Source organism: Vipera ursinii, assembly GCF_947247035.1.
Source record: "Vipera ursinii genome assembly, chromosome: 2".
Taxonomy (NCBI): Eukaryota; Metazoa; Chordata; class Lepidosauria; order Squamata; family Viperidae; genus Vipera; species Vipera ursinii.
Window position 1 is genome coordinate 127,615,494 of NC_139513.1, and position 15,432 is coordinate 127,630,925.

Below are 15,432 nucleotides of genomic sequence, written 5' to 3' on the forward strand. Positions count from 1 at the left end.
ATGTTTTTTTTTTAAAGTCTATTTATTTAGCTGGCTTTATCCTTGGCAGATTATACGCTCACACTTAGATTGTTTAGAGCCGTGGTGGTGCAGTGGTTAGAATGCAGTATTACAGGCTAATTCTGTCTACAATCTGGAGTTCGACCTTGGCTGGCTCAAGGTTGCCTCAGCCTACCATCCTTCTGAGGTTGGTAAAATGAGGACCCAGATTTTGGGTGGCAATATGCCGACTCTGTAAAACTGTGTAGAGAGGGCTGCAAAGCACTGTGAAGTGGTATATGACTCTAAGTGCTATTGCTAGTTTATTCGTTAATACAAAAGGCTTTTGGCCCAATCCCTATTTCCTCAATTTCTCTTTAATGCTCAGACATCTCTTCATGACTGTGAGAGTGCAAGTTATTTTATTCCCATTCTACATATTAAAAATTGAGACCGAAAAAGAGACTTGCTCAAACCCAGGACAGGAACCTATACAGGTTAACCAGCTCTTCCTGTTCTAATTCTGATCACCAATATCTGGTGGAAGACTCTTTCCAATAAGCCTCTTCGGTCCACTACTTAGGTATGAAACTTGTCAGAGTATTTACCAAGAACCAGATCATTAGAACCTGAGAGTCTGTTGCAGAAGAACCTTAGCCACAGCTAATAATTATAGTTTATTTATTTTATTAAACTTATTTTATTTTTTATTAAACTTATATAGCGCCCTTCTCCCGTAGGACTCAGGGCGGTTCACAAGGTTTTTTAAAACAGTACAACAAATTGCATAGATTAAAAACAATTAAAATGATTACACTAACCTTGAAACTAAAAACCCCAATAACAATTAAAATACAATTAAAACCCCAGTTAATATTCTCAGTCCAGGCCAGAAAGCTCGAAGAGCCAGGTCTTCAGGTCCCGGCGGAATGAGCGAAGGTCAGGGGCAGTCCTAAGCTCTACAGGCAGCTGGTTCCAAAGGGCCGGCGCACCCACAGAGAAGGCCCTCCCCCTGGGTATTGTCCGCCGGCAATCTTTTACCGGCGGTACCCTGAGAAGACCCTCCCTGTGGGAGCGCACAGGACGAAGGGAGCTTGATGCCGGCAGCAGGTGTTCCCTCAGATATCCGGACCCAAGCCATTTAGGGCTTTATAGGTCATCACCAGCACCTTGAATCTCACCCGGAGGGCAACCGGAAGCCAATGCATAGTTAAAGGTAAAAGTTGTTATAGGTTAAAAAAAAATAAACAGTTCTGTTGAGCATAACCTCCTAATCTTTTGGATTACAGCTTCCATCCTTCAGTCATTCTGGCTCGATAATGTAGAGTCTGAAATGAGATATATGGAGGGCAGCAGAGTGGGAAAGTGCAGGAATTATAGCAGAGCATCGTGGGGATTTCTAAAGACACAATATGTTCAGCTATGTCTCTGTTATCCCAAAATAATATTGGGACAATCTAGCCTTTTATTTTCTTCCTCATTATGTTGCTGTCCATGTGGTATTCAAAAATCCCACTGCAACTTGGTTTACTTGAAATTTACTCCATTTTGTGGAGGCTACATCCAGTTTTCCACATGTGGTTATTATGCTGACATAATGTCATTCCAAACATTTTTTAAAAAAATTCCAAGTACAGGTAGTCCTCGACTTATAATAGTTCATTCCATGACTGTTCAAAGTTACCACAGCACTGAAAAAAGTGACTTATGACTGTTTTTCTCACTTACGACTGTTGCAGCAACCCCATGGCCATGTGATCAAAATTAAAACATTGGGCATCTGACTCATATTTATGACGGCTGCAGTGTCCTGGGGTCACGTTATCACCTTTTGTGACCTTCTGACAAGCAAAGTCAATGGGGGAGACAGATTCACTTAACAGCCATGTCACTATTTTAACAATTGTGGTGATTTACAACTGTGGCAAGAAAGGTTGCAAAATGGGGCAAAAATCATTTAACAAATGTCTCACTTAGCAACAGAAATTTTGGTCATAAGTCGAGGACTACCTGTGCCTGGAAAGTTCTGAAGACCCAGGAGAAAGATGGCTGGTTTTTGAAAGAACGTATCTGAAAACTTTACGCCTAGGGGAAAGAGCGTTAAGTGAAATATCTTCTCTGGCAGGGAGCCAAAACACAGTGATCTCTTTTTAAACCTGAGGCAATTGAGAAAAAAACGAAAAGTCATTTCCTCCTCCCTTTTAATTCTCTTGCCATTGACTTTTGGGGGTGGGGGAAGGCAAAGAATTAACATTCCCAAAGGTTAAAAAAAGTAAACTTTATTTCCTCTTAGGTCCGATCTAGCTGATATCTAATTAAGAAAAATCTCTCCTCTGGATATCCTGCCTTTAAGGGGCCTGGTCAGTGAAGGCTCCACCCTAACCCACCCTTGTCCCTTCTCCATTAATATGGACTATACGTGTTTGCCACATACTGCTCTACAAACAGCCTCTCTATTTTTCCATTACAGCCCGGATGTTGAAGTGGCCAGGTTTTGAGATGTATCCCTGACTGTGTGTATACAGTAGTTGTAAGTTTACCATCTTTTTTTTTCCCCCACGGGCCCACTGCTCTCCCTCTGCCCCACACTTCACTCCTAAGAATGCTCTGGACTGACTTCTTAAATGCTGTTGCCTATGGAACCACAGGTGGAGATGGAGGGCGTAGGAAACCGGTTGCAGTTACTCCGTTGAAGGGTTCCATTCTCTGCAGATAACTGGTCAGTTCAGAGCACGGCTCAATTCCAGCGGTGTTGGAATTTCGTCCCCTTTCTTTGGCTAATGGAAGTGGTTCCTTTTGCTCCTCTGATCTTGGGAGTAAATCTCCCGGCTTCCCTTTTTGCAGTCCACACTTATATCCACCAATCTTAAAATCCTCCTTTCCTTGGTTCTTCTTTTTTTCCCCCCAACCTTTTCTTTTTGCTACATTTGAATTTTCACTGAGCTTCTAAATCTGGGCACTGGGGTTTCTGGTTTCCAACGAGCGTTTTGAAGTTTTTGCACAATTACTGTAATATTGTTGGCAAATACACCGGGCTTGGGCTTTCATTGGCTTTCCTTTCCCTTCCGAGTGGTTTTGTTTAACTTCATGTCTTTTATGCCAGGACTTTGTCCTAGGGCATTTCAGCTACAGTTAGTTGCGGGGGTCTGGTTGTGAGAAAAGGGACCTTGTACCTGCAGACTGCCCATTGCCACTTTTGTCAGGGATGGGAATGTAAACTTGGAATGATCAAATGGCTTTTGTGTATGCGTGTGACCACATAAAAGCTCCCATTGTATGTGAGGGGATGCTGGAGAGTGCCAACAAGGTAATGAGCCAATTTTTCTTCTGAACTGTTTATGTTTTCAGTCATTTTATTATTATTTTTGCCTCATTATATATGCATGGAAAGTCACATTGGCAAACAGCTACTTTTATACAATCCCTAGGACCAATGGAAGGAAACACAGGTTAGGACTAAAGGATTATGGGAATAAAATACATATGGTTCTCTCTCCTCTATCTTGGCTTCCATCTCTGCTCAGCAGCGATACATTTTTTTTTTAAAAAAATGTCAGGCTCTCCTCCCTTCTCATTTCCTATTTAAAAAAAAGTTAACTATTCCTTGGTGAGTCACAGCGTGAACCATTTACAAGACTTTCTCTGCTCTCTTTCAGTTTCAAGAATCTATTTTAGCATCCCTTGTGGGGAGAAGGGGCCACCTTAAGCTCCTGCAATAATTAAGTAGGAAATATTAATTCCCTGTGCTTTAAAAATAGAATAATTAATTTTGCTGCTGTGAACTGAACAGCCCTTTTTAAAAGAGCCGCACTGGTTGCAAATGGGTGCTTGCGTCCAAGAGAGAAATGATGCTCTACTTCATGTCTGCACAGCAAGCAAGCCCAGCGTCTCTTTCTCTCTCGCCGAAGAGATGTTGGGCTACTACTTCTGCAGACCGCCTGGGAAGACCCTTATCCTTTTATTGGCAATAATACGTAAGAAATTAACAATATCTTCTTCCAGGATTTGTTTTTAAAAAACGTGCCAGTATACAATGGGGTATTCTGGTGGTCACTTATCCAAGTATTAACCTGGGTTGATGATACTTAGCCTCTTTGGAGACCAGCCAAGGCTGGGTAACTGCAGCCACCTGAATTGGGACAACATGCAGTAAGTTAGGTATAGCCTGAAATGTTTGTAGATCCCTCCAGATTACAGCACACATCGATTTATCAGCTGTGGCCTCTTTAAAAGAAGGCATGTGAATAATGCTTTTGCGCATACCCCACGTGCTACTTGTTAACATTTTGTAGTTAATATTTAGCTATTGCATTGGTGTGCAGAAACATTACATTGCAAAACAAACCAGGGATAGTTACTGTGGGATTAGCAAGCATTCTCAAACTTACACTTTCTTTTGCCAGAAACATAAGAGGAAACACTTTCTCTGAGAAAGAAGCCCTAGAAACCGGAAACTGGGTAACTGACAACACTTTCTCTTGTCAGTTCCTGGTTTCTAGAGCTTCATTCCCACAGGTACTTGATTCTGTAGAATGAAAACACTTGGAAATGCTGTCCAATTTTGTGCAAAGAAAGTACTATTATGGTCAGATAAATACCTTGAACTGAACGTAATTCAAACTCAGATCTTAATACAGTATTATAAAACCTTGCTTCAGGGAATGCCTGTCCTTTGTTGTTTTATTAATAAAAGATTACTGATCTGGGCAGGATTGATGTTCTTCTATGACCATTATTTAATCAATTGGTTTATACCCCAGCGTTGTTGTTGCTGTTGTTGTTGTTTTGTTTTTTATGAACATGTGAAGAAAGAGGGAAAAGTGGTACCACCTGTCTTGGGATGTCCTGAGGCAAACTCCATCCCTTTGGTACTTGCATTGCAGAAGTTGACTCATGACATAACAAGATGTGATTAGCATTTTGGCATCATGGTGGCCAGCCAAAATGCTAAAATGGGCCCTCTGCTTTTCATTCTAGCAAATAGTCAAGGCAGCTGACAAGAACGTTAAAAAGCAAACTTTAAGGACCTACCTCAGCTAACCACCCAAGAAAGCAGAACTCTTGAAACAGGCATTGTCTCCAAAGGAACTGTTATTAGGGGTTAGTGACAATAGGGAAGTCAAGGTGAGATCTGAGGAAAATTCCACTTAAACCAGGCATATCAAACTGCTAGCCCGTGGGCCGGATGCATCACGCCGAAACCGTGCCCACCCATTGCTGGCAATGAGGGAAAAGTCCCAATACATTGCACAACATCACGTGACATCGCAAGTTTGACATGCCTGGCTTAAATGGTACAGTTAAACTAGCAATCTTCCTCCTCCCAACAAAGTCATAGTGTTCATTTGAAATCCACAAGTGGCAACGAAGTGCAGATAACTGGCACAGTTGGCGTGGCATCTTAAGGTCTTCTCCAGTTTCGTTTCTCCATAACTGTCTCCCTGATAAGGCAGACACAGTCTTTTCTCAAGTGGATAAAGGAGGGAGAGGAAAAGCAGACAGCGAAAGTTATCCCAAGCGAAAGCAAATCCCAGCACAATGGCAGGCCCCCAAGCAAGAGCACATATGCAGGGAAAATAATAAGGATGTCAGAATCCATTTATATCACATTCAGAAATGTATGTTTAAAATATTGTGCCTCCCCCTGGATTCTGCCATCCTCTGAGGGGGAAGGAGAAGAGGTGTATTCAGCCTGCCTGTGGGCTATCTTCAAAGACCAAGGAAAACCTTTTGAACTGGGGACAACAAAGGGGAGGGTTAGGGAAGAAGGGATCTGGTCTGTATCTCCATTTGAAACTGAAAGGAAGAAAGCAATAGCAATAAAAAGCATAAGAAGATTACCCTTTCCCACAGAAGGGCCTGACACCTAAGTTTAATTAATGTGAGTCTGACCAAATGGGGTTGAAGGGAGGGGGTTGAAACGGGAATCCTTTATATAGTATCAAAATGTAACACAATGCCAGATCCTGTCTTGTATTCCCACAATCGACTACATCTTAGTAAAATCTCCTTTTTGGACAAGCCTGGTTCCAAGAGTTCTTTATTTCCTAAGATGTGAATTGGGGTGGGTCCTGACAAAGGATTTGGGGATCTGACACAAACATAACCAATTTCAAACATAAATTAACATAATATAAACCCATATTCAAATTGATAGTAAGCTCAATTAACAATCAAAAATCTGATGAAAGAAATGTATTTTCTAGGTTTTCTAAACCCAGAGGGAATGTGGGAGAAATGCAGCTCCCAGTGAAGCATATTCTGTAAACTGGGAGCAACAGAGCACGAGTTCAGAAAAATGGGCCTGTAACAGCAGCCAAACCTGGAATGAATCCCTGCTTCTTTTTTGGCTGCAGGCTCCATTTTTCTTCACTGAGATAAACTTTTATGGGATATAAGCTGTTTTTTTCTTTTTACATTATCTTTCCATCACCTAGGAATTACAGGAAACACAGCAGTTAGTGGATATGGGGATGTTATAGGAATGAGTGGGGAGGGGGTTGCATCTTGCATCTTGTGTAGAGAGTTGGGTTTTTTTTAAAAAAATAATAATAATGTGTAAGCTCAGTAGATTTAAGGAAAAAAATTTCCCTTTGGTTTCCTACTTAAACCCGGTGGGAAAGTCAGTCGGTCTTATTTGCCAATGTGGTCTTATGAATTGCAGAGCCACAGAAAAGAGACTTGAGAACCTGCACAAGGGTTACAGAATACCCAGCCCTGCTTTAGATAGAACAGTGCTAAACAGACTGCTGGGTGTTTCCATTGTATCACCATCTTAGGCACACACTAGAGTGCAGTGAAAAAGACTACAGTCTTTCGTAAATAAAGTGCATCCTTACACTCTTGCACGTGGATTTTTTAAAGGATAGCATGGATTTCTTTGAATAGCTTCATTTTCCTATATTTTTTTAGAATCTCTGCTGATAAGAGTTGAACCATGAAGCATGCACCATCCAATTTCTCCTGTAATTTAGCTTAAGAATTGAAAAATTCCCCATCCCACCCACCCTTTTCCCTCATCATGGAGAGTTTACTATTTAGACAGCACTGGTAGACAGACACGTTGAGTTTGAAGCTGAAATTCTGTGGACAAGATTGCTCATTTTTAAGTTCCCTTGTAGCATCTGATGATGATCAGTTCTTGTGAGAATTAGATGCTAAATCTCTGTATATCAAATGAATCTAGGAGGAAGCCAGGTCATTTACTGTTTTCTATATTTATCTGTAAGGGACGCGGTGGCTCAGTGGGTTAGGACGCTGAGCTTGTCGATCAGAAGGTCGGCAGTTTGGCGGGTCGAATCCCAAGTGCCATGTAACAGAGTGAGTTACTGTTACTCGTCCCAGCTTCTGCCAACCTAGCAGTTCGAAAGCACATAAAAATGCAAGTAGAAAAATAGGGACCACTACGGTGGGAAGGTAACAGCGTTCCATGCGCCTTTGGGGTCTAGTCATGCCGGCCACATGAACATGGAGACGTCCTCAGACAAGCGCTGGCTCTTCGGCTTTGAAACGGAGATGAGCACCGGCCCCTAGAGTCAGAAACGACTAGCACGCATGTGCGGGGGAACCTTTACCTTTACCTTTATATTTCTCTGTGGATGATTTAGAACAAACAGTCCCAGACTTGGATCATTGTGTACCAGGTGACTTTCTGAACCCAGAAAACACCACCTATGTGGGCTGAATTTTCTCTTTATCTCATGGAATCATGCTTTATGAAACTTACAAAAATGTAGGGAAAAGGAGGATGTCAGCAGCAGGCTTGCATTAAGAAGAAATATATGAAATGGTTAGGTCAGAAATGGGTGGGTTTTTTTTTCTTTAGCAGATAGGTACATTGAAATTCAAGGGCACCCTTAAAAGGACTACCATTAGGTGAATGGTCTGTTGTGGTGGGTGTGACAAACTGGGAAAGTTCTTGTTTCTTGCTGGATGCACTGTATTACTCTAGTTTATATTTTTTGCCATCTTCCTATTTAATTTTTAAAAATTAAAGATAAGCCTCGGAGTAAGGCAGGTACCTAGGTAGGCAGCCTGGGCATATTAATGCCTACAATTGGTTTAAAGAGAAATAATGCACTTCTAGTTTTAAAATCCCTGACAGCATTAGACAAAGCAATACCCCCTAGTCTTCCATTTGCCCATTTCATGGACCAAGCATCAATTGCCAGGAATAGGAAAACTAGAGTCTCCAGATGTTTCTGAACTATAACTCCCAGCCAGGATCCCAATTTATTGGTCATGTGGGCAGGAGCTGCTAGGAATTGTAATCCAGCTCCTCACCCAGACTATATAACTGCTACACTAAGGATCCATTTGTATTCTACATTATGAATCCCATGAGCTTCTCTTTCCTCTGCAAATAATTGTGGGCCACTTGTTTTCTTTGAACACACCAGTTTCTTTCTGGTGGCTTCAGGTTGATCTTGCTCCATGGAAAGTGCCTTTTGCCTGTTTTTACGGCAAACATCCATCCTGCATTTACACGGGAATGAGCCTAATTCAACAAAACCTTTTCTAAATGGACACATACAGGATTGCAGAGACATTCAGGCCAACTGCTTTCTTGTCATGAATATATAGGACCAAAGAAAACCTGACATTCCGTAGACTCCCCCAAACAGAGCAAGAAATAAAATCAAATGAAATGATGCTACCACCAAAATAAAACAATTTGATTGTTCTAGGAACATTCTATTCATGTTGTACATGTAGCTTTCACAAATAGAGGTACAGTATAAATTTTGCCTTGGTGAATGACTCTGAAGAGGGTCCATCTAAGGTCCCCAGAAACAGTCTTCAAATCCCTATCAGTGAGCTGGCAAATATGGACTGTTCTCAGCCCCCTCCTTTTTTTCTTTTTCTTTCTTTCTTTCTTTTTTTTGGTGCTTTATGGAGTATTCCCTCTGCTAGTGTCTTTAGAGAAGAAAATCTGTGTGGCCCAAAAGAGCAGAAATTACAAAGAGGCAAATTGCTTGTGTGGCTAGCATTGACTATCCCTCAGATAAGCTGTGTCTCTTAAAGAGAAAGTAAGCTGCTTGTTATTTTAAGAGAGAAGACTGTAGGATCTGAAATCTGTTCTCTTTGGCCAAAGGCCAACCAGTCTGGACAATCTTCAAACACAATTTCTCTGCAGCTGAGCCACGCTCTGCAAATAATTGCTTCTTGAGGAACAGCTGATGCAACGCCCCCTCCAGTCTCCCTGAGCCAGGAAAGATCAGAAATGTAGTTTGTAATTGGCTGGAAGTGCCTCCCCCACATCACTCTGTAATCTCAGCCTGGATCTAGATTTGTCCATGGTGGAACAGCCTGCCCACCCTGAGAGAAAGGTAGACCCACAATAGTTACTTGTTAACAAAGATTGGGAGAGCAGCAGCTTGTCCTGAATAGATGCCAGATGTTCTGGAGGAAGCAATGCTTTGTATGTGGTTGCAATATGTATGTATGTGTGTACACACACACACACACACACACACACACACACACAAACATACATACATATTGCAACCACATACAAAGCATTGCTTCCTCCAGAACATCTGGCATCTATTCAGGACAAACTGCTGCTCTCCCAATATTTGTGTGTGTGTGTGTGTGTGTGTGTGTGTGTGTGTGTGTGTGTGTGTAAATTTAAATTGCTAACAAAGAATTAAGGGAGACTGATACGCATTTCAAACTTATTAGTTTTCATCAGTCAGCCATACCCTTCTGAGATTCGAACCTGGGCTGATTGCACATTAGGCAGTTGTTTTCACCTCTAGGTTCGAATCTCAGAAGGGTATGGCTGACTGATGAAAACTAATAAGTTTGAAATGCATATCAGTCTCCCTTAATTCTTTGTTAGCAATTTAAATTTACACAAATATGAGCTGTCACCAGTGTGACTACTGCCTGTCAATAGAAGGAAGCAGAAGCCACCAGCCTGATGATGACGGATGGGATTCCGTCGAAACGTTGCCCCTACACCTTTAGTTCTACGCGGGGAAAAACCCGAATAACCAAAGATCCACATACGAAAATATATATGTATATACCGTATATGTATATATGTGTGTATATATATATATATATATATATATATATATGTATGTATGTATGTATGTATGTATATATATGTATATGTATATGTATATATACGGTATATATATATGTATATGTATATATATATATATATATGTGTGTGTGTGTGTGTGTGTGTGTGTATATATATATATATATATATATATATATATATATATATATATATAGAGAGAGAGAGAGAGAGAGAGAGAGAGAGAGAGGGAGAGAGAGGGAGCACACATACACACACACACGTGACATTTGGTGGGGGTGGGGGGAGAATAATCTGGTAATACTTTGAGGAGACCTGGAAATAAATTACAGGTTCCTCCTCCTCCTTACATGAGGGTTGACCAACTGGTAGAAGAGCTAGAATTCTAACTGGGAGGTGGAACTCTACTTTGAAATGGTTTGAATTTATGGAAGAACAAGCTGAAGCTGCAACAGAATGTGGCCTTCTAGAATAATTTTATGACTGTTGCGCCCCCCAAGAGTTATTGGCTTGAGATGGGAGGCTATGCTTATGGACAGATTGAACAAATAATAAGTATATAAATTCCTGACTGCGGTCAACCTTCTTGGTCTTCTTTCAAGATGAGCCATTCCATTCCTCCTTTCTTCTGCCAGTCAGCCATTATTCCTATCCACTGAGTGTATTCAGTCCTCATGAAAATATGTGGGAATGGAGTTCCAGGATTTTTCTGTTGCTATTGGACATGGAATGCTTCCATAAATGGCAGAATCCTCTCCAGCCTTCTGAAATGTTTTTTCTGGTCATGGGTGATGCTACTTTGGTGCATATGTATCCACGCTCCTCATTATTTATCAGAAGTACTAAGGATGAATTTTTGTACATTGCCTGTCTTAAAATAGAAGAGTGTTTTTCTTTTTTGAGAAAGGAATCTATAAAAATAAAATTGACATGAACATGCATATTTTGATCAGAAGAATCTTTAGTACCAGCCTATGTCTTGAAGGTATGCACTCTAAATTCTTTAGATGTTTTTATATTTTTGTTCCAAACTTCATGGGCTGTAAACTGTGTTTCCTGTATCTAAACTTGGATCTGGGGCATGCTGCCACTGCTGTGAAAATTTCTTCCCAGAGTCCCAATAGTTGATCATCTTAACTAGTCATAATCTACAGGTGAGCAGATTTTTATAGTCCAGAGCCAGTATAAGTACCCTGTGACTCTCCTACATTCCAAGAATGTGGAGCATGACAAGGTGATACCCAAATAGAGATTCATACTGATAACTGTCACAGTGGAGATAATGTGATGAGAGGAATGGGGAATGAGATATGGTCAGAAAACAAAGACAAAAGTCAACCTTCCCCTAAAGAAGAGTTATATTGTTTTCCTGCCAAGATAACTTTTCTGAGAAAGCAGCTTACCTTTGTTTCAATAAGAGGAAGGAATATTCTGGGGACATGCCCACGGCAACTGTGACCTGCGTTCCAATCCCACCACTTGACCTGAGGCCAACATCTCCCAGCGTGTTTGGCTACAATGCATCTCACTCTAACTTGTTTGGAATAATGGTGGCTGTAGTCCAATATATTTGTGGGTGAGTGATCAAGGAAGGGTGAAGTGGATAGCATCTATTTACAGCTCGCTCTCTCTCTCTCTCTCTCTCTCTCTCTCTCTCTCTGTGTGTGTGTGTGTGTGTGTGTGTGTGTGTGTGTATGTGTGTGTGTGTGTGTGGCTTTCTGCATGATACAAAGCAATTTTGTTCATCAGTCCATGTCCTGGATAGTCTTCCATGGATTTAAGCTCGGCTGGAGAAAGGAAACATTGAGATAGTTTGTCACTGAAATTTGGCAATTAGGCCAAAGGCATTTTCCAGGAAAAGCCATTGTTTAAAGATTCATAGTGTTGCTTGTTTTGTGAACACATGATGTTTCTTTGGCTGTGGAGGGAACTATGTTTGTAGTGATCTTTGCTTCGTGTTTGTGTCATCCCTGCATTTCACTTTGTTTTCTTGTCCTTGTCAATACAGACCACTTGTGTCCTGAAACAGTTCTGGCTAAAACTATGCCTTGCTTTCTCTCTACAGGAATCCTTTTGCCAATGTCCAGCTCAAACCAACCGTGACAAATGATCGCTCAGCTCCTCTCATCAGCTGATCCAGAAATGTTGAGTTACGGCGGGTACCTTGCACCTTTTGATTTCGCTTTCACCTGTGTTGTATTTCTGTGAGATCCTTGTACAGTTTACATGTCTTTCCCTCCAACTCTGTTTTGACAGCTAAATGGCATTTAAATGCCGGTGTGCTTTTCCTTTTGCTCATTAGAAATAGAAGAGAAACTTCACCCTTGGAGAGCGATGAGTTTTGAAAGGGATGCTACGCTGCTCTATTGACTGGAGACCTAGGTAGACCAGAAAGCAGGCCCTGCCTTCTTTGCCTTTGCAGCTATATGCAACGTTCATAAACATTTTAAAAATAGCCATGGAGATAGATGAGCCTTGCAGTCTTGCAGTGTCCTACGTTTGCCCGTTAAAATTTCTCCTGGAAGTCCTTTTTCATCTTCTGTCAAAACATATGGAATTGAACAGGACTTCAAGCTGTCAAGAGAAGCTTTGGGGCTGCCTAAGGCCGTCAGATGAAATGCACAATCCGGGTCCTGCTCACTCAACACCTGGAACTGACACGGACTTGAATCTCTGAAGCGCTTCCTGGTAGCTCCCTCCTTACCTTGTGTTGGACTTTTGCTGGATAAAAAAGTAAAGTAAAAATTTTACTGAATCAATGTTTAAAAGAGCTGGACTCCTCAAAGCAATTGTCTCAATTTGACAACTTTAATTTTTATTAATGGTCCTTCTCTCCTAATGGTCCATCTCTCCTACAGCTATCCCGTTTGCCTGTGATGATCCTTAAGCGGCAAGGCCCACTGATGGCCAAGTTATTCTGCATGCCCTTTCCAGCATATTAAGATGGTTGGGGAATGTTATGCAGGGAAGGAATATTTTCTGCGTGCAACTAGCACCATCTGTTGTTTGAGCATTTGTTTAATTTCTCTGTAGCTTTAAATAGACCAAGGAGGGACTTTTCCATCCAGCCCCTATGAAAAAGCTAGTTTAGTCCTACCATGCCCAAACTCCACTTGCTGTGCCTTCTTACTGACACACCTTGACTGGTGCAAGTGTGTCTTCTGCTGCCAAAACAAGTTAGTTTAGACAGCTTGACCTCCGTCTTGGTATTGGGTCCATGCTGTTTGAAAGATCCTTGTTCTATGACTAAGCCAATACTGTGTTCCTATTTTTTAACTTTTCTGTTTAAGGTGCACCTGCCTTCTAAAGTAGATGTTAATTCAGTCATGAATACACTTTTTTCTTATGTTCTGTTCTAATGACTCTCAAAGTCTGGTAAGATGCAACACAGACCATTCAGCTCGCTACGTGTGTTTATGTAACCCAAGAATAATGAGTAGTTCTAGGAAACGGTAGTTATCAAAACGGAACTGGACTTACCCACAATTTGGAATGCTCTTACTGTTTGAATTCCAGTTGCAGCACCAGAGTCTGGTGATAATGAACAATGCAAACCCAATTCCTAAAATACATTTGACTTCAAATATGGAGTGATAAGAGGCAAATTAGTAGTCAATTTTTAAGAGCTGTTTCTATGCCATTTACCCATTCTATCTTTTAAATTCTTTTTGAACAAACCCTAATGAATTATGCTGGATGCAAACTTCTCCTTATTCTACTTAATAGTAGCCCCCAGCTGACTGTACAAAATCTATATCGAGCTATATTCATAATCTATATTTTCCTCCCAAAAAGAAATGATTATAATAATGGTATTTTTTTCCTCTAAAAGTGGCAGATTTTGGTCTGAACTCTGGCTAAATATTAAACAGCCTCTCTCATCTGATCCTTTGCATAACCTGAATTTATTTGCAGCTGCTTTGCTTTTCCCAGTGGCTTTTAAAAAGCAGTCACAGCTGGCTCAAATATAATTTTACCAATCCTACCATTAAAATCATTCAAGTTCAAATTTGATCATAGTTACTTTCTGTGTTGTCTGTTCTCAATTTCTGAAAAATATTAGGACTGGTTTCTATGATACACTTAGCCCAGAATTGTATTGTCTGGCTTAAGGTGTTGAGTGAACCCAATCATTGTGGTTTATTCAGTAAATCAAAGTTGAACTGTGGCTTAGCATGCTATGTAGATCCTGTTTAAGTTCCCAGGCAAGCTTGGAGACTTCTGTATTTTTCTGTTAGTGAGCATTTCTATCACAACTTGTACATTTCCCTGTGGCTTATGATGCACACATATAAATATCTAAAAATCTATATTTTTATATAAAGAAATTTAGCTAAAAACCAGTTATAGAAAATCTCTAACTCTGACAGTTCAGATAAGGCTGCAATCCTAAGGAAAATTATATAACAGGTGAAGCTCATTGGCCTTATTTTTGATCACATGTGCTACAACTGCTTTTTTATTGTGTCTTTCTTCTATTATAATCTTTTCTTGAAAATCATTTTTCCAGTTGTTGAATAATTTACTTTATGGTCTTTGTTCACATAAATATAATGAAGATTCTCAGCCACACTGTACTGTTTTGAAAAATGTGTGTGTGTGTGTGTGTGTGTCTGTTGCGTATGCATTTTTAAAAAGTTAAACTTTGTGAAATTATTTTTTTCTTTAAAGAGGTTTTTTTGTACCTTGCTTTGCTCCTGTCTTAGAACAGTTCCTTTCTTATGTAATATTTTCAGCAATGCAGCCTTGCTGTGGAATTATTTAGATCTGTGTTTCTCAAGCTTGGCAAGTTGAAGTCCACACATCAGCTAAGGCTGAGAAACTTTGATTTAGATCAGGGGTCTTCAAACGTGGCCCTTTTATGACTTGTGGACTTCAATTCCCAGAATTCCTCAGCCAGCAATGCTGACTGCAGAATTCTGGGAGTTGAAGTCCACAAGTCATAAAAGGGCCAAGTTTGAAAACTCCTGATTTAGAAGATTCAAGGCAAATAGGACCTCTAGCTTGCCAATTTGTTTTTTTTTATTTTATTTTTTTAATTTTAATTCCATTTATATCCCGCCCTTCTCCGAAGACTTAGGGCGGCTTACAAGCTTAGCAGTAGCCTTCATTCTATGTATATGCCTGCTTATTAGGGCTTTTGCCCCCCCCCCCAAGCGGCATTATTACAAAGTCAGCTTATTGCCCCCAACAATCTGGGTCCTCATTTTACCTACCTCGGAAGGATGGAAGGCTGAGTCAACCTTGAGCCTGGTGGGATGCAAACCTGCACTAATTGCAGGCAGCTGGTGTTACTTAAGGAGGCATTAGCCCACTGCTCCACCAAGGCTCTTGGTGGGCTGAGGGGCAGCATGGCTATCAACTCCTACACTGAATGGGAGAGAAAGGATATAGACAAAAGA

The 15,432-nt window shown here is 40.8% G+C and overlaps 1 protein-coding gene across 3 annotated transcripts in view; it reads left to right on the top strand.

The window, feature by feature from the left end:
• BAIAP2 (BAR/IMD domain containing adaptor protein 2) overlaps positions 1-14,556 on the top strand; it is a 189,762-nt gene extending 175,206 nt beyond the window's left edge. Inside the window, exons 14-15 of one of the 3 annotated variants that reach the window (XM_083354440.1) lie at positions 2,581-2,698; positions 12,096-14,556. In XM_083354440.1, coding sequence (XP_083210566.1) covers positions 2,581-2,695 — 115 coding nt within the window. In that variant the 3' untranslated portion in view covers positions 2,696-2,698; positions 12,096-14,556. Of the gene's footprint in view, positions 1-2,449; positions 2,510-2,580; positions 2,699-12,095 lie in introns of all 3 variants that reach the window. The other 2 variants (XM_083354443.1, XM_083354441.1) reach the window with 2 other exon arrangements.
• The last annotated feature ends 876 nt before the right edge of the window (positions 14,557-15,432 follow it).